At 37.3% G+C, this 24,203-nt stretch overlaps 1 protein-coding gene and 1 long non-coding RNA gene across 18 annotated transcripts in view; one reads left to right on the top strand and one right to left on the bottom strand.

Moving 5' to 3' along the window:
- Positions 1-24,203, top strand: part of LOC107313554 (uncharacterized) — a 115,195-nt gene that overhangs the window by 5,337 nt on the left and 85,655 nt on the right. For all 10 annotated transcript variants that reach the window (XR_014945920.1, XR_001555058.3, XR_014945916.1 and 7 more), the window contains exon 2: positions 12,333-12,449. This is a non-coding gene — a long non-coding RNA (uncharacterized LOC107313554). The remainder of the gene's footprint in view (positions 1-12,332; positions 12,450-24,203) is intronic.
- The window catches only part of PDE5A (phosphodiesterase 5A), a 122,562-nt gene continuing 105,080 nt past the window's right edge, over positions 6,722-24,203 (bottom strand). For all 8 annotated transcript variants that reach the window (XM_085546944.1, XM_015861889.3, XM_015861891.3 and 5 more), the window contains 8 exons: positions 22,877-22,971; positions 18,460-18,547; positions 17,255-17,355; positions 17,091-17,168; positions 15,612-15,675; positions 14,948-15,022; positions 14,399-14,482; positions 6,722-11,096 (listed from right to left, as the gene is read on the bottom strand). In XM_085546944.1, the coding sequence (XP_085403070.1) occupies positions 10,959-11,096; positions 14,399-14,482; positions 14,948-15,022; positions 15,612-15,675; positions 17,091-17,168; positions 17,255-17,355; positions 18,460-18,547; positions 22,877-22,971 (723 nt within the window). In that variant the 3' untranslated portion in view covers positions 6,722-10,958. The remainder of the gene's footprint in view (positions 11,097-14,398; positions 14,483-14,947; positions 15,023-15,611; positions 15,676-17,090; positions 17,169-17,254; positions 17,356-18,459; positions 18,548-22,876; positions 22,972-24,203) is intronic.

The raw sequence follows: 24,203 nt of genomic DNA, 5'->3' as shown, positions 1-24,203 counted from the left end.
AGTGATACCAAAATGATGTGGCTTTCCATTCCACACAGGTTCACTTTGAAATCAATGCTAATCTGGCTTACAGGATGCAGGGGGAAGTAACTCAATGGCTACTCCTCACCTTTAGGCTGTACAGAAGTTAAGGGAAGAGGAAAAGAAAACAACATAGATTATTGTTACAAACAAAGTTGAAGTAGTTGCACTCAAAATGGGCTGCTACTGACCATGCACCAGAGTTCATTTGTTTTCCAGACCTTTTGGTCTCCCAGAAGATTGAATGTGGTACAAACTGGTCTGTTTAGTTGCAAACACCTCCTGTTCTGCCTATACCTTTCCACTTTTAGAAGTTTATCCCAGCAGAGGTTATCTACGATCTGCCAACAGAGCTCTTTTTATGACTATTTCATAATCCACTTCATTTGAAGTGAGCCATCTACTCTTACAGCAGATATTTTGAACTTATTATATTTCACTGTGAGCTGGAGCATTGCCAGCTATAGGCAAGATATTGGTCTTAGGGAGACATATACCTGCCAGCCCTGTAGTTGGAACTAGATAAAAACCAGCTGCTTTTAAAGCAGAAGATGTGTAGTTGTACTAGTATGGAGCTGAGTGCAGACTTGGTGTCTCAGAAAGTGTCATAGGCCATGCCCAGTGCTGTGCTAATCACGGGCACCCATCTCACTGTTCAGCCAGCTCAGAGAAAAGGCAAATAGAATGTCTGTTTCTTAGTCAGATGATTTCTCTTATTGCATTGCATTGTCTCTTGACCTTTGTAATTATCATTATCTATCTATATCATTTATGTAGTATAGAAATATAAACAAAAGTATGGAGTTAGGTGATCATCAGATTTACTGTTAAACATATTATCTTTTTTTAATAGTCTTTGCAGATGTGTTCTGTCAGTGATGCAGTGTAACTCTTGAACCACTTGTTGACAAGTTTACTAGAGTCCAGTAGAAACATGAGACCGTACAGTGGTTCAAATATATGTAGAAGAATATGGTTATATAATTCATGCATATGTATAACGTGTAGTATTTTCATATGAAAAGATTGAACTACCTGTTTGGATATTTATTCTTACTAATAGATTGAAAATTCTTGGATAATGGCAACATCTTCCATATTCACATTGTTTCAGGACTGTATGAACTCTTAACCAATGGAAAATTACACTTTATTTGAGCATTTCAATAGTTTTCTAATTTCTAGTCAGATTTAACTTTCTCTTGAAGAAGCTGCTGATTACATTCAAGGAACTTAAAACACCTGGTGTAGTCTTTTATGTGTTTAAAAAAGATTAGTGTTGCTGATCTCTCTCCTCATGATTGTCATTTCAGGCATCTTTTTAAGCTCTGAAAACAAAATCCATGGTTTAAGCACAAATTTCTACATCAAACTCCATTCAGCAGTTCTGAACCTTGACAAAAAGGGAGGGCTCTCATGGAGTGAGTCCTAAACTACCAGGAGTTTCTCTCAGATGTGCTTTTCCTGTCAGTTTTCTTGCTGTTTGCCTCTCTCTACTTGTGATTCCTCAGGCCCCCTCGTAAGTCAGGCTAAGCAGCCAGCTCCAAACCTTTTAACCATGGGAACAGCAAGTAGGTGGCTCCTGGATTTCCTGTTGCAGCCTGTTGCTGCTCCCTTTCTGTCTCCATTTCCCATCCTTAGCAGTTCTTTTCATTGTGTATGAATCCTTAGGATTCTTTTCTGATCAGCCCCACAGCTCTGTCAGTTAAGCAGGAATCTCCACAATGGCTGGTATTTATGAGTTGCATGGTGTCTCCATGTTGGTATAAAACTGACAGCATAAAGAGCTTTTCTTCCCTGAGGTTGGATGGAATGTCAGTGGCAGAACAAGCAGCCTTATTTTTGATCTCCTATAATTTACAAGTTAATTAGGACTATGAACATACTGAAGTATGACTTCAGATTTCTTACGTGTAAAAAGAGTGATGTTATGTGCACTTCATTCGGAGTTCTTTGAGTTCTGTAGAAGTTTTTTTTCTTCTTCTAATATTATAACTAATCTTGGGGGAAGGTATTTTTATATTGAAATATTCCACAGTCTTTTTCCTTCTGCTTAGCTTGTCCTTGTGCAGATTTCAAACCTACGATTTTTGCTTAGATGCTGCATTAAAAAATCCATGAAGTGTTGCTCTCTGCATGAAAGCCTTGAAAGCTAAGGGAGTGGATTCCTGTTTTGTGGCTTTCTTTAGCTTGCTAGCTACAGCCTAGCTAGATCAAGATAAGCATAACTTTGAAGTTTGATCTTTAAGTGGAGTGGATGGAAATAAATGATTAACCTGTATTGCTGTACCAATCTCATCATGCCAGTCTGTGATAAATTCACCAGGCTCTGTCATGCAGATAATTATCAATGTGATTCCAAAGATCAGGGTGGCAAAAATGCTTTTGCAGTAATTTGTGTTCTTCGATCTCATTTATTGGCTTGTCTTCAAGTTGCTCAGCCTAACATGAGCTAGGACGGTAGAATTCAGATTTACTAAGAAGTGTTACTTGTTTGTGGTCAGGATAAAAATAAGATATTTATAACACTGTAATATAAAAATATTTATATTAAACATAGTAAGAGAGAGATGAATCTGCTCATACCTGTTTAAACCACGCATGTTACTTAGTTTCTGTCAGGTACTAGTTTGGCAGTATTTCTACATGTTTTCTATTACAGGGATCTTATAAATTTCTAGGAAGGGATTGCAAGGCTAGCTGGGCATTTAAATCATTCAAGTGCATCTAGATCCCTTGTCATGAAGCTTGACTAAGCATTTAATCCACAATACTCAATTTTGTATGTCTATAGTAAGCAGATAAATGCTATGTCAGTAAAGACCCCTTAGGATAACTATGGCTGGCCTAGCAGCAGGATGCTCACTGTAGCCTAACATTTCCAGAAATGATTTCCAAGTATATGCTGAAAGTGGATGTTGGATTGCAACAGCAGTTGATCATACTTGAGCTATCATTTGCCCAACTCCAGCTGCCTATTTGTTAACATTTGTTTGTTGTCTTTTTTTGTGTGTGGGGGGGTTTGTTTGTTTGTTAGAATAGTTGTTGTTTTCTTTTTGCCAAGGACTGTCTCCCAGTTCCTGCTGATAGTACAACACGCAAAGCTGCAACATTCGAAAATATTAGAAATTTCCAGAGAGTATAGAATACATGTATCTGGTTACTTAGTAGTGGGCTGTGGATCTGACATGCCTGCATTTGCTTCTTTGTAATTTGTGAGTAATGTTTCTGATAATACAGTGCTACATGTTTTTGAGAGCTGACTCTTGAGGAAAACTGAAGCATAAGAGCTACTTCATAAGCAAGTGCATGAGCTTCTTCATAATGAACTCCAGGTTAAAAAAAAATCTAGAAGCAAAATGTAGGGTTTTCTTAAAGCAGTGTCAGCTCTGGTATTTCCTTCATCATCTTGTGTGTCTTAAAATGAAACCTAGGATTAGTTAGCAGAATTTTTCATAGTAGAAGCAAAGAGGGCATGATTTTGAACAATTTCCAATCTAAACAATGTTCTTCTACACCAAAGTTCATACAAATCCATGAGTATATGTGCCTTTTGTCACTTGTCGTGTACAGATCAATGTCAGTAGATGCACAGGGCTTTGTGTCACGCTTATCTACTTGATGAGTTATTTAAATGTATATCTTAATATTATTCTCCTGTATTTTCCAAGTACTTAGTTGCAAGCAAACTTAGGGAAGTACTTTATTTTTATTTAGAATAAGAAGTGTGATGAAAGAAGAATATGAATTACAGTCTAATGAGCTAACAAAGTTTAGTTTTGACAGTCTGCATTTGCCTTTTAGACTTCTCCAAAACTTGAACTGGACCTTTAGTTTATTTCAGCACTGCCATTTGCTGACTGCATATCTCTTATGGTGATTATCTGGATTAGTGACTTGAATCTAATCTCAATCTGTAACATGGAGACTTCTCCCAAGTACATCAGGACAGCAAGAGGACACTCTGTATAGCCCTGATAATAAAGCACTTACATAGAATTGAATCACAAAATTGCTCAGGTTGCAAAAGACCTTAAAGATCATCAAGTCCAATCCCAACCTAACCATACTACCCTAACAACCCTCCACTAAATCATGTCCCTGAGCACCACATCCAAATGGTTTTTAAACACATCCAGGAATGGTGACTCAGCCGCCTCTGTAGGGAGCCTATCCCAGTGCTTAACAACCCTTTCTGGAAGGAAGTTTTTCCTGATATTCAACCTAAAGTTACCCTGGTGCAACTTGAGGCCATTTCCCCTCATCCTGTCACCTGTCACCAGTGAGAAGAGACCAACCCTGCTCTTGCTGTAAGCACCCTTCAGGTGTTTGAAGAGAGCAATAAGGTCTTCCCTCAGCCTCCTTTTCCCCAGACTGGACAGCCAATATATATATCCATTCATACATCCAAAGGGAGAAGATGACTTCAACATAGAACAATGTTCTTTCTTCTGTTCATGTCTCATGTAAAAGCAGAACACAGATCTTAGGCCTATTCAATTTCCAGCTCAGATATTGACTTTCTGTGTGACTTTGATCAAATTAACCCCTCTACTTATCTGCGAAATGACTTTTGCTTCCTTTAAAAAAGTCATAAGATAATATGCCAGTGACTTGATCAGCTACAAAAAAGAATTGAAAAAAGTGCTTGCGTGTGAACTTAATCATGTGTACATGGCAGGATTTAACCATTTATTTAACTCCCAGTGTTTGTTAAAGATCTTCTATAATGTTTAATAAAAACCTATGTAAAGAACAAAACTATCAGTCGTTATAAACTACTGAGAGAGCAACAGCAGGCCATAGCTGAATTGATTAGCTTCCTATTTCATCACATCGGGAAAGTGGATTTTATCATCACTTGACAGTATAGGTTCAGAAAAGAAGATAATACAGCTTTCTGGAGAATAATTTAAACTCTTAGAAGCTGCAAAAATACATTTTCATGTTGAATAAAATAGAGCATCAGAGTACTGTGGAAAACCATGCAGCCAGGCATTACAAAAAATTGGAACTATGAGTACTGAAAGGAAAAGTTACTGAACTGAAACTGTAACTTGTGGTGTTTCTCAAACTGAAACTGAAGTCCTACATTATGGTTCTATAAATGCTGAGAAAAGCAGCTCTCAGCTGAAAGGCTGAAAAATCAAGTGGCCTTAAATTCAGATCCTAAAGCTTACTACTGCAGGAAACCCACACATTTGAATTAGTCTGTGAAAATCTTAAAAAGAGATTTCATGGGAATGGGAACTGCATTTTAGCAATAGCTGACATCTTTACTAAAATAGGTGGAAGAAGGGACTATTGTCTTTTCTATTTGTTAAAAAGTCATCATAGTTACACGAGATGGGAAAGACTGAGTCTAATATCGCTTTTCACCTCTTCAACAACATACTTTAATATAAGGAGATATTCTTTTCTGGAGTGGGGAAGGAATGTATTCTAATGTATTCCAGTACTACTGTGTTGAAAACAGTGTCTTTTCTCTGAAAGGAGTTTAGATATTCAGGAAGCAACTGAACGCTGTGCAGGAGCATGGTGATTCTGAATTGGTGCCTGGAGTGGAAAGATTGTAGTCCCAGAGCAAATGGTTACTTGATGCATGTAGATATACAAAGACAGTTGTTGAGTTGCACTCACAAACTGCAGTTGGTTTGAGCAGGCGGTGCTTGTGTTTTGTGCTGGACTAAATCTGGCCCTTCATAACTTTTGAATGAGACTGTTGTTCATCAGGGATGCACATACTTGTTGGTTTTGCCTAGAGCTAAAATAAAAAATAAATAAATAAAAATCCCCACCAACCCAGAACTGTTGCTGTGGAGAACCTAATAGCCAAAGAACTGGACATGCCAAGAAGCCCATTGGCCAAGATCTAAGATCAACAGTTTGCACACAATACAACTTTTGTTGCAAGAAATAAGTTTATCGCAGTTTTGCTGGAAGTTGGAAGGTTGTTTTTTTCATTGTCTCTTACATACTACTCAGAAATTGACACCTGGGGACAAACGATGAGGACAGAGCTGTATAAGAGTTTTATTTGCCAGTTCTACTTACCAATACATATCTGGTTTCTGATAGCTCCTATTAAGTGTAGCTGCACTGCTCTCTAGTGGTTAGTGGAGCAGATGACCTTCTGCTGTTTTTAGTATCAGTCTCATGTCAGTACTGCACGCATTAGAAATATCATGATATTAATAGTGTAGTTCTTGTCTGAATTTCTAGGACCTAGGGAAGTTATTGAAAATGCAATATAACAGATATTTGCAGGAGCTGTGTTTTTACTTGGGACAATGAAGTAGGTGTTGAAATTTTAACTTCAATGATACTGCCTAGCAAATAGTAGAATTGAATTGACATTGTCTTTTTTATTTTAAAACACATGAAATAATACAAAGAGAATAAAGAAGAAATAAAGAACTAAGCAGAAGTTTGACTATAGGATATAACCTGACTCTATATCCTGTATTGACTGCACAGAAAGGAGGAGTAACAATTCTCTAAGTAATGTAATTCATTTTACTAAGTATCCATAGGACAGAAGCAAGTGAGAACCCATAATGCTCAGAAGACTTTAATTCTACTTAAAGGCAGAACATAAGCTATAGAGTAACCCAGTTAACCTAGTACAAAAAGTCTGTGCCCAGAAACAACATTTGTTGAAATATTTTTAAGATAAAAGAATACAAATGGACAAACTTGGTGGCTAGTGACTGTGAGTAAGATTTTTATTAAAGTATAATATAAATGTATATTCAAACTATTTACAGTGCATTTCACACTACATTCTTCAAGTGACACATGTATGTGTCTGCCACGTGAATACACAGAGGGCTCAAATTCTAACTTCAGTTACATCTGTGAGGTACCTTGAGCAGGAACAGCTGAATACAGTAAAGAACAGGTGAGGCAGGTGTTACTGAGGATGAGTTTGGTCCCTCTTTATAGCTAGAAAAGGTGAATTTGACCTATTCCTTCACTTTCTATACAGCTCAATCGAACTCCCACTGAGGTAAACAGGAATCATGTAATTGGCTTTAAATGGGAATTTGAGCATACTTTAGGCTCTAGCATGACAAGCTCGTGCAGTGAAAGTTAGCGGAAAATAAATGTTACATAGCATCGTCACATAAATATACATTTACAAACAGTGGTACTTAGATAGGAGTTTCTCTATGGAAACAGACTTCTTTATCTGGAAAATAAAATTTCCCATGCAATTTTCATTATCTAGCAATGACAAGGATAAAAGATCTTGAAGTCACTATTCGTCATATTTAGAAAGAGTTACCAGTTGCCAGGCCAGACTCTATGATGTTTCTTGTTCCTATGAAAGTCCAAATAGTCCAGCCCTCACTGTTTCTTATCCTCAGGGTAAACTTAGGTTTCTATTCAAGCTCCAGTGTTTGAGCTTCTCTCTCAAATTAGTGCAAGTCCCCGAAGAAGCAGAGCAGAGGACTGTGAAATAAAGCTGAAACCTCGTGGAATGTAAACCGTGTGTGATTTGGCATGAAGAACAACCTACAGCATTGCAGAGACGAGACCTTTAGCTAAAGCTAATGTAAAAAATCACCAGAAAGGTTAGATTTCTAAAACCTTTAAATATTTCTGAATTTATTATGAGTGAGGCACTTTTTCCATCAACATTGTATTTTCTCAGGCTTCGCTGCAAGTGGCATCAACTAGATTTCTCAGGTAACATTCCGTAACTTTAGTTAAGGGGCCAGGTCTGGCTTTTCATAATTTTTCTCTCTAATGGGTTGCACAATCAGTTACCCAGTAGTTTAAAAAATCACGTACAAGAATCAGCTTTGATCATGAATCAGTTCATGCCACTACCAGATACAATGCATCAGACTGGAGTTCGAAAACTTACCTTTATGTGCTTTACCCAGCTGGCAGAAGATGATGCCTCTATCAGGCTTCAGCCCTCTCCTCTAAGGAGAGATCAGCTGGTCGTCGTTGGAATAGATTATTCAGTTTTATCACTAGGCTGCTTGTACTTGTATCTGAGAGTGATTTAAACTGCTACTAATTAAAAATCAATACAATTGCCAAAGTCAAGATTATGTTTTCTCTCTTACTGAGTGACATTACAGAAAACCTATATACCTATACTCTATTGGATATGTGGCTAGCTTCTTGGAAAAGTACTACCTATAGCATAAGAGCCTCATTGTTCTTTTTAATAGAAGAGCTAGGGTTCATCAGTAATTCTGTATACTTTAACATGCACAACAAGATTTTTTTATTTTTATTTTTTTTTTCCAGAAAGGGGACAAAAACAGAAAGAAAACTATAATTAAAGCATTTAACTGTGCTGTGAAGTGACTTCAAAAGAAAATTTGTGCATGTCTGAGAACAAGTAGGAGTATTAGACACATTAATGGGACAACTTCTGTACCTAGAAACTTAAATACCAAACTTCACAATGGCTTTAACAGAACTAGAACTGAAATGACAAAGTGATGCACTCAGTTTCTGCTTGTATCTTGCATCTTCCATTTGATTTCCTTAGTTAGACAATTTAAGATAGAGCAGTAAACAGTTGAGACCTGACTAAAATAATTAGATATGTAATCCATGATGTAATTTAACAGAAACATGGCTATAATATATAAAATGGCTGAGTATGAAAATATTGAATTCTGGAAGGCAATGAATTTCAGTCAAAAACAGCCTGTTGTTTTTGTGTTTTCTTTTTCTTTCTCATATTTTCATCTACCTACATTATGAAATAAGAATTTTCTGCAAACAATCCACGCAGAGCTATGAAATAAAACCATCACCCTTTGTCTGAATATCATAATAAAGTTTTGTTGAACACACAATATAACAGAGAATTATAGTTACTGGAATCTTAATGTGATAGGTCACTATGCTGTAGTATCACCATATTTGATTTGCTGTGCTGTCTCCATGAATTACTAGTTTCAACCATACCAACAAGGATACACCGTTATATACATACATTTTGTTCATATTTATATTAAATATGTATTTTATCTGTTGACATGTTTTAGTATCTCAGACATTCAAGGAAAAGAATATACGAATATTATGCAAATCGTGAAGCAACATTCCTACTTATCAAAAAGTACCTAAAAGCTTTGGTTTTTTTCCTTTTTTGAGCTGGAAGGTTGGGGCAAGGCAGGCTGCTGTAGTTTTGGTGCAGAGCCATGACCTGTTGCAATCATATATTGTGCTGGTATACGTATATATACACATGCGTAGATACAAATTCACCATAGCTCTTGAGTTTTAATTATTGTTGAATTCCATACTTTTTTTTTGTTTGTTTGTTTCTGAAAACCTGAAAAAAACCAACAACCTCATTGGAGAAATACTTCTATAGAAAAAAATACTTTCACATCATTCAGCTGCAATAAATTATTACTGGTAGTCACAAGAGAAAACTGAGATAGGATTTAATCAGTAACAAGTGATACGGGCTGGCAGAAATGTGGCACACTGTCAGAATTCCTTATTCTACCCCAAATATATATATATATATGTGTGTGTGTGTGTGTGTGTGTGTGACCATGAAAAACTGTTCTGTGGGACATTTTGAAACACTTCATTTTTTGTTAGCTTCTGATATTGCTTATCTAAATGCAGTGACTGTCAAAATGGGCTCCTTTTCAGTGTCTTTACTGTCTTATGTGTGTATTTCCTTGAATTGGCTCTCAGTGGTAGATTCATAATCATTTTTATTGATCATCATTGTTTGAATGAAATACCAATGCCTTCTTTTCCTAGTGCAAGTTAATTGATTCTTAGTTTTCTGAATGTTGATGCCTTTTGTGCAAACGGTAAATTCCTGTAGCATTCTGGGCTATTTTTGCTTTCAGTATTTTTTTTCATGTTCCTTTAAGACATAGTGATAGATAATTTTTTTAATATGTTAACACAATGCTTTACTCAAAGTGGTCATAGCCATTCCATAACAACACTGGCCTATTGATGGTCATTAATAGTACTGGCCACTGATGGCCACTGGAAGCATCATTCTGATTTGGATTTTCATCCCTTGCTCTTGCAGTCATGTTTCTTTTACTTTTCCTGCCTGTCATTCAGTTCGTTTTCTATGACAATATTAAATTCAACTTCAAAATGAAGTTAAAATAAGCATACAGAAATACCTTGTTTAGTTTCCTTGTTTAGTTTCAGTTTCCCTACTTCTTGTGGCCTCATATAGGAGCCATTCTTCCAAGACAGCCAGCCTGTCCGTTACGTTGTGACATTTCATCAATCTTCAAGCAATTTCCATTATCCATGGAAAATTATGACACCTGTACTGTGAAACTCCCAAACCCCCCATTCCCAAGTAATTCACAGGGTGTTTTTTTAAATGTAACACATTTGCTAAGACATTCTTATGATATGATAAGGCTACTGGGTACACAAATTCTGGGGCTTCTCCACTTCAAAGCCCAGTTCTGTTTCCTGGAAGAGATTAGCATAGCATATGCTGGATCAGGCTTGCCAGCATTAGTCCCAGTTTTTCTTCTTAACCTCTGGGAAGAGAACAGGAAAGACTGTGCATTTCTTTGACAGCCTAACACAGCAAGACTCAAAGAGGAAAAAAGGTGCGAAATGCAGTAGTCTTTAAGATACTGGCCACAACATAATCACTGAACAACTATTTACATCTATGAAGTAATAGGCTCTCAGGGACAGTCGAGTAAACTGCACTCATACTTTCTTGTGGAATAGGTTAGTATAAACTAACTCTGCAGATCTTTTTCCATCTCTCTTAGATGTAATAAAAGAAATATACGATATTGGCATATACACAGTTATGCTATATATTGAAGTGTGGAAAAATAATACAGCAGTGGCAAAAACATAACCCAAATACAGTGTTTAGTAGAATGCAGTACTCCCCTATTACTACGTCTTCTATGTGAACTTAAGCTTGTGGTTTTTAAATCAGCATCTCAGTTCCGTTTGGCTTGATTGCTTTCTCCATTAATCAGATTCTTCTCTTGTTGTTCAGCCAAGGATTGCCATTTCTGCCTATTTTTTCTACATCCATCCAGTAAAGGGTAGCAGGCCTCTGATACATGCGTTAGGGCCTGAAATAAATTGTAAAACTTGTAAAACAGTTTATATGTAACAACAAAATAAGTGTTTGTGAAAAATGAATAGTAAATAGATGAGGATGACTGAAATATGAGATCTATCAATACTTGAACTTATATTTTGATTTTAAGAAAGCTTTCTGTTACACATCAAACATGAATACATGGCCGATTAGACTGAATGGCAGTCTCCACATAATACATGATACATAAGTGCAGAAATAACTATGAACTTGCTACACAGAATTATGCACAAGTGACCTACCCAGGATTCCTAGTGAGGTAATATGCACGGACTTTGTAAGCCAGTTCTTTGTATATATGGCAGAGCTGGTCAAAAAGATGAGCTTGGAAGGGTAATGAGCAGTTATAGTGAATGTGACCAGTGTGACAGTATCACAAGTGATTCTGAGTTCTTCCAGAAATATTTGAATTCCAAGACAATTAGCACTCAATAATTAAATTACATTTGACACTTGATGCCTCTTCAAGACAGCTGTAACTGAAGTCTATCAAATATTTTTCATAATGTGGCAGTGGTACTTGTGGTGAATTGGTAATTAAACAGATCAATAAGCATCTTTGTACTTTTTTTTTTCCTGATGGAAGTGATGAATACGTATCCTCACACAATAATGACAGAACTTGCATTAAGGGTTCTGTTGACATTTGAAATGAAGTCAATCTATTCAGAAGTGTGAAGTGAGAGTTTGATAGTTCAGACAGTGCTGGACAGCAAGAACCATGGGCAAGAGTGAGCCTTCTGATTCTGGAACTGCCATGACCAACCGCAGAGTACACAGAGCAAAGTCCTGGCCTCACTGCTGGTTATTATATATAATTCAAAAGTCAGAATTTCACTTGGTACTTATGTCTTATTCAAATAACATGAGGTAGTGATAGATACCTAACTCTTCTGTAACTTAGGAACATTTTTATGTAGGTACTCTAGTGAATTATCAGCTTGTATAAATCTTCATAATTCTTTTCTGCTTTCTAGGCAGCATCATTAGTTCCAGTAGACCTAACTGAATTATTCTTGATTTGCACCTCTTTAAGATTTAAAATTTAAGTTTGATTTACACCTCTTTAGAGGGCTGTCAAATATCTCTTGAGTATTCATGTTTTATTTATCTAAGCACATCTAAATAGCATTAAAACTGCAAAATATAACACTTTTTTCAATTGAAATTTAGGAGTGAATTACAATTTTTTTATTTTTTTTTTCAGATTTCTGAACTTAAAGGAAAGATGTTTAGATCACTCACTTAAACTCTTCTGGCTATCTGTCTAAAACAAGCCACACAGCATCAGTTCACTGGGATTAGGACTACTCTGAATAACATGGTAAGTCACATACATGCAGTGCTTCATTGGGCACTCATCTCTGCATTGTCTGTTAAGTTCCTACTGGCTGGATGAATGCTAAGGAATAGTGAAAAGGCTGTAGTTGCAACGCTGTGTATTATTTGCCTCTTAGCATTAGAACACTTAAGAGTGAAATGTGAGCTTGTTCTTCTTCAAACTCGCATTGTTTATATATATTTACCTTGAAGAAAAGGGCTCTGTGTAAGCGCCTGGTACTCCCTGCCTGTACTAAGGGTAGGTACATTGCATCAATGCACACCATAGCCCCTTCCTTGGAATTATTAGTACTGATACCAGTTTTGTCACTTTCTCATAGGCTCCCATTTTTTTTTCATTGCTCTCTGCCCCTGCACATCAGTCTTGCTCACTTTTCTTTCAGGTTAGGGCCTATGCTGGCATAATCTGAGTCTATATAAAGTCCCAGACACTGCCAGCTCGCTATGTGCCATTCCAGTTCAAGTCAGAGACAGAGTGAAAAACAGGAGTGATATGCTGAGAGATCAAAGGGGCAACGCATTTTGAACAAAAAGGTGCTGTCTTACAGGCACAGCATCTTCTTTCTTCCTGAGGTAAAGGGTGAAGACTCCAAAAATCTGTAGGTGCACTCGGCTGCTAGCCAGGAATTGGTTTGTCTTCACTGCAGCATAACTAAGCTGCAGTTACAAATCAGGAGCAAAATAGCTAGAAATTATTCAAACACCTCATTTCCTTACAGGAATAGTACAAAAGCTAGGTTAAATTTGGACTGCTATCATTTGGTAACAATCAATATGACATTCATTGCACATTACAGGGTATAAATCTGAAAGTTTTCTGGTCTTTTCATAAATGGGAAGGTAAAGCTGTACCCAGCAAATAAAGTACAGTAGTTCAGTCTCTGGAGCTGTGGACATTCAAAACTGTTCAGATTTTCTGTTCAAATAATTTTCTGTTTGTATATTCTATACCTTTTCCACAGCTACTCAGACTTCTTTCAGTGGCTTGCCTACCAAATGGAAACAGTTTTGTGAAGCTTCTCAGCAAAGGCTGTCTTATTTTCCTGTCAGAGTTTTCACAGTGCAGAGATGTGCAAGTTTCAGGGGCAGCTAGTAGTTCCTTCCTCCTTCTACCTTTGTTTTCTTCCAACTAGTGGATGTGGATTCTTTTTAGAAGGATGTGAGATGGAAAAGAATAACTTCCTTGTTCCTCCCATTGGAGTGTTAGACTTAGAGTGAGGCTATCTGTTTTTCACCTTTTTCTCACCTTAGTTCCTGTAAAATGCATGCTACAGTCTCAGTGAAGGGGTTTCACCCTTGTGCTTTACTGGTTTAAAAAATAAAATCAGCAATTAATATATTTTGTTTCATACTTTATCTGACCAAGCATTTCCTTATGCATTCTGTGACCAGAAGAAGTGTCAATGAATGCTCTCATGCACTGCTTTTAATTGTGATGAGAGAGAAGAAAAAAAGAGTAGAAGTTTTAAACCCAGGTGAATTTCCAATATGTAGCTTATCCCCTTTTGCATTAAGAATTCTGAATGCTATAGAACTCTTTGTTAAACATCACTCTTTATCATGCAATATGTGGATACCATTCTTTACATAGATAGCAAAGCATTATATGTTTGTGACTTTCCCTAATGATCACAGCATCTCACTGGCAGAATCTAAAACATAACGCAGGGATCTAATACCCAGTGCACAGAACACAGCAACTACCTTTTGTTTTAAAAAATGGTAAAACAAAATATCAGCCAAACATACAGTTAATCCTATAATCCTTTCCACAACTAAATCACAAAACATACAGAATATGTGGAAAAAAAAAATCTTTTAAACTAGGATAACAAAACCAAATTTTGTTCTAATTTTAAATGTGCAACTGCTGAAAACTACATTGAGCAGTTCTGGTTTTAGATATTTCAAGTTCTTTGTCAGACACCATACCTCATACAGCTGCAAGCAAACAGCATCAATGAATCCAACCTGCATGCTTGGAATTTTGTTCTTCTTCTCTCTGTTCATTAGATCCTGCAAATAAATAAATAAGCTCAACGTTTAATAAATTTGAAACAAAAACAAGGAGCCCAGAATTAAAAGGCAGCACCTCAAAAACTGCAGCAATCTCAGCACAGCAGGGTATTGGTACATGTGTTAAAATGCATGACTAGCCTTTGAAGGTTGTCTTTGGGCTTGATCGAACTAGAGTAGTAAACAAGCTTACTTGTTTAGCATAGGCTGCAATTATGCACCAGACAGTTTAAAATATTGATTTAGAAGATGTAATTCTGTCTTTTCTTCTGGCTCAAAGATAATGACAGTGTTGGTGTCTGGAAACCCCAGAAGAAAACTGACTGCTAGGAAGACAGAGGAGTTGGTGCTAGATTCTGATCACTGAAAGAAAAGCTGGCTTTTGAAAGGAATGTTTTAGATTCCTTAAAGCTGTTTAGGGAAGCCATTTTAAAAGAGACGATTCTGCATGATTCTTCTACTTACTGTTGGTTCTATGTTGAGTTCCTTCCGCTCTTTATCTCCTTGATCAAAGAACTCAGTAGCTACAAGCTCAGCAATCTGTAAGAGATTTCACACATTGAGAGCTATAAAAGTTTGCTTGCTACTTATGATCAAAACTGTCTTCTGAATTTCCCGTGTCTTCTTAGGATATATCAGATTGGGATCAAACTGCATAAGAATCTCCCATTTAACAGCTAGCTTTTACATTTATTGATACACACATCTGTTCACAAAAGAGACACCTGCATGTGTTGATATTTACTCTGACAAAGCAAAGTACAAAGGCACAAAAGTGCCTTACTATTAATAATAGCTAGAATGATCAACACATAGAGAAAGGTCAGCTGATACTAGATAGTGTGCTGTATCAACTGACCACCTTGTAGTAACACAGTAATGCTGGGAAGAAAAAACCAACGGAGATTCCTGATTTACTTTCAACTAACTATGAACAGACTGACATGGCTAAATGCATAGATCTTGCTGCAAAGACCCGTGAAAGTCTTAAGTCCACATTTAGCATTTTGAAGGACTGCTTGCTAAGAGTTTACATTCCACCTTTGCCTTTGCAATACAGCTTGGATAGAGAAAGCAGAAACAGTTCTGCAGAACTGGTATTTAAGAAATCTTAAAATTAAGGATATACCCGTTGCTGAACTGGCCATGGTTTGGTTATAGCTGATAAATCACAAGCAGTCATCAGCATTGCTCTATAAAAAAAACAAAACAAAAGAAATCAGTTAATTACTGTACTGTGAAATTGTTGTTGCCACCAAGCCAAGTCATTAGTAAATAGAATACCCAATTTCAGGGAAAATCAAAGTCAGAAAAGCAAGTGAAATTAAATCAAAGTTATAAAAACATCCAAGGCTTGATGATGTAGACTTTCACCTACATGAAATGAGCACACCAGAATAAGCAAATTTGACCAGCTCATTTGTTGGATTTGCATAAAATGAACAGCTTTATTCTATCTGCTACTGGGCAGATAACACATTTATTTCTGGCACCCAAAATAGCCAACAGTGTCCTGGGGTACATCAGGCCCAGCACTGCCACCTGACTGAGGAAAGGGATTTTCCCCTTCTGCTCTGTGCAGCCTCACCTCAAGCACTATGTGCAGATTTGGGTGCCACTATATAAGAAAGACCTTAAGTTATTAGAGAGCATGCAAAGGAGGGCTATGAAGATGAGGAAGGGTCTAGAGGAGAAGGTGTGTGAAGAGCTGCTGAGGTCACAGAGTTTGTTCAGCCCAGAGGAGACTGAAGGGTGGCCTCATGGCAGCCTGCATCTTCTCATGAGGGTAGCAGAGAGGTAGGCACTGATCTCTCCTCTCTGGTGACGGTGACAGGACCAGAGGGAACAGCACTGAGCTCCATCAGGGGAGGGTCAGGTTGAGTGTTAGAAAAAGGCTCTTCACCAGAGAGTGGTGAGCTTGGAACAGGCTCCCCAGGGCAGTGGGCATGGCCCCAATCCGCCAGAGTTCAAGAAGTGTCTGTACAACACTCTCAGACATAGGTTATGATTTTTGGGTGGTCTTGCATGGAGACAGGAGTTGACTTGGAGATCCTTGTGGGTCCCTTCCAGCTTGGGATATTCTGCAGCTCTATGATTATTTCATTCCTTTCTTTCATTAACAGGGACCGCTAACAATTTTCACTAACAATAAAAGGGTCAGTTACTGAAATTGGAAAACGTGATTAAATTCAATATGATTAAATGAGACAGGTTTTTAAAAGCCCTGAATTTAAAATAGATCAACTGTCCTTTCTGAGGCAGTCTATGTGAATGTTTTTCTGTAGCTTTTTGTGAAGTTTTTTCAGTTCATAAATATTCTTTTTTTTTTCTCCTCCAATTAAATACTTAAATATAACGGCAAAAGAGCATTGCACTTAGGGGTCCTATAGAATAGAAATGCTTTTGTAACTCCAGGTACTATTTAACATAGTTTATTATACAGGCTGCAAATAGGTCTCTAGAAGTGACCTATGTCACCTGTACCCAGGTGTTTGTACAGGCCCAGTGCATAAAGACTTGTTGGTTTTAATGCAATTCCCAACAATGTGACATGGAAAATTAGACAAATAGTATTAATCAGCTTTTTAATCATTCTGCATTTACTTACAGAAATAGCTCCTTCTGCATAGGATCTTCCCAATTAAACTGCTTTTTTCTTAGAAGTTCAAAAAATTCTCCTCTCCTCCTTTAAAACAAGTGAAAAGATTTTACAGTGTGCTGACAATCCAAACATCAAGCTATGACTAACAGTCAAAGTTGTCTCTGACTTACTTTATGTACAGTGCTAGGTCTGTTGCAAGGATGGCTTGCTTTATCATTTTCAGCGTTGCCTTGTATTCTTCAATGGAAAGGCTGCTGAGAATCTGATTTCCCTTTACAAAAAACAAGCAAACAAACAAAACAACAGCAACAACAAAAAGCAGTGTTAGTAGTTAATTAGGGAACAGCACACCAATTTGCTAACATCTCTCCTAGATACCGCATCATTCTGCATTGCTTACTGGTATGTGTTGTCATTCTTTTGCCCTGATTCTTTTTGTGGATTCCCCAGTTTAAAAATAAAAATTCCAGTCTTCTTGAGTAATGGCAGAAAGAAAGCTGTGCAGCAACATCATCGTAATAGACTATTAGGAAATCGAACTACAGGCAGAGCAACAGTGGAATCTTAAGTCCCCTTCATGTAAAAATCCTTCCATTTCTCCTCTCACTTAAGAACAATAACAGATACCAGTACTTGCCTGTACACCTCACACTGACTTAATATTTTCCATTCATGAAGCTACATAAATAACAAGCTATTACATAGAAAGAAAAGTTCAGCACCAAAGCACTGTGAAGCTGGAGAGATGGTAACTTGCCCCCATATTTTTCCATATTTTCCTGTATGGAGAGCATCTTTGTAATACAAAGTATGTCAGAAGAACCACACCTGTGATATAAAATGAACCCTGGAGATATACTGCTTTGAAATGTTTGTGCATGATGAATAACTGGTCTTAGAATCAGTTAATAATAGAAGAGGAATGTAGTTTAATTTGCATACTTATTTAGCTTAGGTTTGGCTTCACTTTGGAACGTAAACATTAGCAGAATTGGTTTGGTCTCATCAGGAATGCTTTGTGTATGTATATGCTGGAATGTTTTCTGAAATGAAATCAAGGACTTGGGTTTGCTTGGTGGCTCATAAGAGGTCAAGAAAATGTCAACAAAGCTTCTTTGTTTTCTTTGGTCGAAGAAAGCAGGTACTCAAAAGGATGTTAGCAAGGCTTCCCTTATCAGGCAACACTTAGAAAGGTTTGGTGGTGCTCAGAAAAGGAACTATGATTTCAAAACTGCTGCAATTTGTTTTCCTTACCCAAAAAGGAATACAGATCACTTTAGGAATGTATAACAGTGGGAATCTATCCAAAAGCTAAAAATAAAAAGCAAAATAGAGAATGGTTTCCTTTCATTATACACAACAATGAGGCACTTACTGGACTATTCAGGATCATCAGGCACTGATCAAAATGATGATGCTCCATGATGGAGTGGCAATACAGTTGAGCCAGTGGATGTTCACTTCTGAGGACCAAAAAGACCCATCAGATGGACAAATAATCAAACGTAATTCTCATCCCAAAATAATTTCCTTTATAATATCCTCTTCTTATTAACAGTTTGCCCCACCCACCAGTGCTTGTTCTTAACCAGTTCCTTTCCCCCTTCTGTGCAACTCAATGAATACATTTGGAAGGTTGCAGGGGGAGTATGGATTAAAAGACAACCCTGTTACTTTGTCAGAGCACTGGCCACTTTAGTTTTCTGCCTTCTGTTACCAGCTTCACAGAAAGAGTGAGAATGTAATACAAGGTCTGGTAAAGAGTGAGTTATTTCATGAAAAGGAAAAGAAACAAGAAAGGTTGTTTGTTTGGTTTTTTCTTTCTCTCTTTTTCTTTTTCTTTTTCTTTTTCTTTTTCTTTTTCTTTTTCTTTTTCTTTTTCTTTTTCTTTTTCTTTTTCTTTTCCTTTTCCTTTTCCTTTTCCTTTTCCTTTTTCTTTTTCTTTTTCTTTTTCTTTTTCTTTTTCTTTTTCTTTTTCTTTTTCTTTTTCTTTTTCTTTTTCTTTTTCTTTTTCTTTTTCTTTTTCTTTTTCTTTCTTTTCCCCACAAACAGAATTTAAGTGACAGTATTATGTTACAGTTTGCATACCTGCCTCATATATTTAATCAAATACATCAAGCTTGTAAGTAATAATGAGACCTAATCTAAAGCACACTGATATCATTGGGAAAGTTCCGTTGACCTCGTTGGACTCTGGTGCAGGTCCCTAAATGTTGAACAAATGATTTCCTATTGTGCTGGCATGTGCACACAAAGTACTGCACTGTGATTACCTTCCCTTCACCCAGGATGAAATCCAAGAAGGGAAACAAGATGTTGGTTTTATTACACACAGTAGGGTATCAGCATAAAATGAACTGCTTAGGTATAAAATTTAAAGCTTTAAATTTAAAGCTTTAAATTTAAATCTAGAAAAAAATAAAAAATTAAAAAATGCTGTTTGAATAGCTTTAGACAAAATAGGTAAAATTCCTCCTCTGAGGATTTCTGGTTTCCCTCTCATCTTTATTGCATAATAGTGTTCTAAGATTTTGCTACTGTATCTTTATTTTCAAACCCTGTTCCCACATTATTTATATTATCTCTTTAAATCAGGATGCTCTGAATTCTGTTTTGCTGCTGATCCCGAATCTATTACTGTACTTATAATTTGACCTACAAATATTTAATCATTTGAGAAATTCTGACTTTCTGTATGGCTAAGGATCATGCACATGAATAAGTGGTTACAGCACTGGGTCCCTATGTAAAGTGAATGCACACAGAGACTCAAATAAAAAGCCATAAGAGGAGCCTCTGGGGATTTAAGAAGCACAAAAATGTCGAGAGAAAGATGGAAAGACAAACAAAAACACAGAAAAGGAGATTAGAAGATACAAGTCCCTGAGGTTTACGGGCTGGCTGCCCAGCACCTCCTCTGAGACCACTGCAAGAAGAACATACAGCAAATATGCTTGCATGTTTCTGTTAGAAAACAAGTTGTAGGACTGTGCCAATGCATGCTGAGTGAAATTCCCATTGAGTTAAATGGGATGCATATAATGTCCTTAAAGTTCATCCTGATCGAGGAGAGAAATATGTGAGAAAATTCTTAGGTTATCTTCCCAAGTACAGCATCAAACTAGAGCTTGCTCAGTACTTACAGACCCTGACTGTCTGGGAAGATACAAATGCTAGAAATAAACTCAGGTTCTTAATTCTGTAGTACACAGTGTTTCTGTTAAACCACCATGCCAGAGCAAAGGACACCACTGCTTTCAGAACACAGAGGTTTGGTTATGCAGTTTTCATACTCTGTGCTTGTCTATTTTACATGTGGGTTTGGGGGGGGGGAAAAAAAGAGAACAAAACCCTTGCATAACTATGAAAGACCTTTAAACAGTTCATTTCCTGTAATTTATGCTATCAAGACCACTTTAATTTTTGAAACACCATTGCTTAAAAAAAAATTAATATGCCAAGTGTCCACTTTTTTCACTTCCAAGAGATCCAACAAAAGAGATCAATTTCTAGAAAAAAATAACTTTTCATTTAAAGTACACGAGGAATTTAAAAGCAAAATTCATGTGACTGTCTTTATTGAAAAAGAATTACTAAGCTGTGGCCATCTCTGCTTTACAGCGTGTACGAATGTTAAATTTTGCTGTTTATGACACTTTCCCAGGACATTGCAGAGAGGAGATGACGCTTCTCCAGATGTCTTCCAGGAAATTTATTTTTAAATAAATAAAGCAAAAAATAGCTGACCAGTTCTAATCGCTGCAAGGCTACAAAGGCTACAAGTTACTGCTGGATTCCCCTATTAGGGAACTAGAGAAAGGTTACGCATTCAATTTTGGGGTGTTTTTTTTGGTTTTTTTTTTTTTTTCCCCCTTTTGCTTTACACATCAGCCTTAGTTTTATTCTAGACATGCATCCCAAAAGGGAAGTATTCTGCTTCAGTTTACTTTTTTTTCTGCCTTTCAGTATTCTCTGCCTGGAACAAACTTTCCCTACCCTAGTATCTTATTTCAGCACAGCAAGAACAACAGACCGCTTCTTTCAAAGCTTCAAAACCACTCTCCAGCTCTACCAGAAAAAGATACAAGTAAATGTTCCTTAGTATCTTTTCCCCTTCTCTGGCCAGATCGGGACATATTGCCATATCACAGTAATAATATTATACCATGTTAAAAGTCACACTATTTATTTAATCAAAGAATCATATACTGTTTGAACTGAATATTAAATTCACTGAAAGACACATTTTGTGCAGATCTGGAACTATTAATACATTTTAAAATATCTTGTTGGTTAAAAATGAAAATACAGAATAAATTTCAGAAGAGTTGAGATGATTCATTTTGATAACTTCAGAGTGAAAGATTTTTTTGGTAAAAATATTTTGTTTCAAGGTGTTAAAATACATTTAGACTGTTTGCTTTATGAAGCCTTTTCTGTCATTTTGGAATTGATCAGAATTAGAGTGCAGGTAATCCAAAGTAATGCTAAACAGTCATGAAATTGTAATGTGATTTTAAACGTGTGTCTTATCCAAATCTTTGTAAGAGTTCTGCAAAACCATGATTAAGTCACGTATTAAACAATCAGAGTTTAAAATGACGTGAAATCATCAAGACGGCTACAGATCTCAGCTCTGTTCTGGCCAGACTAGATGGGGAACAGCTGGATGGGCAGTGAGCAATCTGCAAAACTGCACGTTTCTGGCATGTTGTCACTTAGAAGCTGAGATCTTTTGCTATCTCTGTGTCGGAAATGGGGGATGGGACATCTGCAAAAGGAGCAGAAAAACACTGCTGCAAAGAGTTCACTTCATCTGCCATTGTAGTTAGTTGGTTCTGTAAGGTGATGTGCAAGGTGTTGCATTTGGGTCAAGACAGTCCCAGATACGTGTACAGACTGGGAAAAGAACTCACTGAGAGCAGCTTGGTGGACAAGGACTTGATATTCCAGTGGATGAAAAGCTGGATATGAGCCAGTAGTACTGCTTGCAGACCGGAAGGCCAACGGCATCCCAGGCTGTATTAAAAGAGTGGTGGCCAACAGGGGAGGGAAGTGATTGCCCCCCTCTACTCTGTCCTCAGGAGGCCACATCTGGAGTACTGTGTTCAGGCCTGGGGCCCCCAACATAAGAAAGACATGGAGCTGTTGGAGTGGGTGCAGAGGAGGGCTATGAAGATGATGAGAGGGCTTCAGCATATTTCTTACAAAGAAAGAGAGACAGGCTTATTTATCTTGGTGAAGAGGAGGCTCTGGGGAGACCTCACTGTACACTTGAGGATAAGCAGGATGGAGACTGGCTTTTTACATGGGCAAATAGTGATAATACAAGGGGGAGTGACTTTAAACTAAAAGAAGGGAGATATAGGTTACATGTTAGGAGGAAATTATATATGCAGAGGGTGATGAGGCCCAAGCACAGGCTGCTCAGAGAAACTGTGGATGCCCCCCCTGGAAGTGTTCAAGGCCAGGTGGGATGGGGCCCTGAGTTGCCTGATCTGGTGGTTGACAACCCTGCCCATGACAGGGGATTGGAACTACATGGGCTTTGAGGTCCCATCCAACCCAAACCTTTCTATGATTCTTATGATTCAATGAGTCATGTCTTTGCTTTGGCCTTCTTAAATGTCTCTGGCGATTCCTGTGCTTACTGCTTAGTGAAGACCTTTTCCTTGCACAATCTCATATTGTCAAATCAATTAAGTTGTACATAATTTGGTTCTGTGTATTTGCAAATTGGTTTTTTTTTGTTTTTTTTTTTCCACTTAAGATGTCTCAGTATACTTTCTTACCTTTGTATGTAAGAGTTGTTCACTCCCCTGTGATCCAAATCATGGCTTAGAGTTGCTATCAGCAAAGCCAGTGTTTCCAAGTCAGTCAGTTTGCTCTATATATAAAGAGTAATACAAGAAGTAAGTGAGTTAGCTTTGTAATTTCTTTGCACAATGTGTTTTATACCTGCCATCTTTTACCTATGTAGGTGATGCAGCTTTGGCCCAAAGAGGCCACAGACATAAAACTGTATGGTAAGAATAAGGGGTTATTTCTGAAGTTGTGTGCAGCAGTAATCATTCTCCATGGGTGTCAATGCAGTGTTCAGAAAGAAATAACATCCTCTAGCCCTATATTACTGATGAGGAAACTGGTGCAGAAGAAGACACAGTGACTTGTATGATATCATCTGATAGGGAAAAGACAGCATCAGGCCCCATCTCTTTTAGTTCAGCTTCTATATAAACTCAAGGGAGTTAGGCTGCATTCCCTAAGCCAGTATAAAAGCACACATGTCTTTGGAATAATCAAAAAGGAAAAATGACATGCTTTTCACTGATCCACTGCACAAATACACTAACAGAAGTTCAAAACCAGTGGAAAACAAAATTAAGCAGTATCTGATTCATTATTATGAACTTATTTTAGTGCTCCAGCAGAGATTAGTGGAGAGGTTACTGTTTCTCTTTCATAGCTATTTCTGATCTTTAATATTATTTAATACAAATTGATAAAATGTTTCTTTAAACCTGACTAGTGACAAACAGAGGCTGGACAAAGCTACAGTGTTCTTGCAGCATATTTTTAATGGGACAGGAATAGCAAGCACCAAAGTCATGACAGAAATTTGAAAAACAGCACTGTACAGATGGCTGAGGGGCTGGATTCTGTGTATGGCTGAGTCCAAATTTTCTTCAGGCAGATACAGCTTCTGTGGATAGCATATTGCTAGATAATGCAGCCTGTTCTAGTCAGGTCAGTTTAGAAATGACTGATTGTACGTTTCACTTATGGGTCCTATTGCTTGTTTTTTCTCTCAGGTGAAACTGAGAAACTTATGTTCAGTGCAGTTACTGAATCAAGAGTCTAGGATGTGAAAATGAGAGTGACATCCATATATGTATGGAAATTTCAGTGGAGACTGACAAGATTCCAAAAATAGCAAACTAACTATCAGAATCATCTGAGATGGCCGTACTGCTCACAGAGCAGAACTACCATGATTCTTTTTAATGTAGGAGGAATGGGAATGCTTTTGCCTTTGTCTATTCCAGTGCCCTTTGTCTTTTTTTAAGTGAGATAAAGTTTGTAGAGGCAGGGAATGCCTTGTCATTATTGCTACTGGTG

The sequence above is a fragment of the Coturnix japonica genome, chromosome 4 (assembly GCF_054131305.1).
Source record: "Coturnix japonica strain WE chromosome 4, WE-NBRP24, whole genome shotgun sequence".
Classification (NCBI taxonomy): domain Eukaryota; kingdom Metazoa; phylum Chordata; class Aves; order Galliformes; family Phasianidae; genus Coturnix; species Coturnix japonica.
The sequence above is the reverse complement of the archived record's forward strand: the minus strand, read 5'-3'. Positions and strand labels throughout refer to the sequence as shown.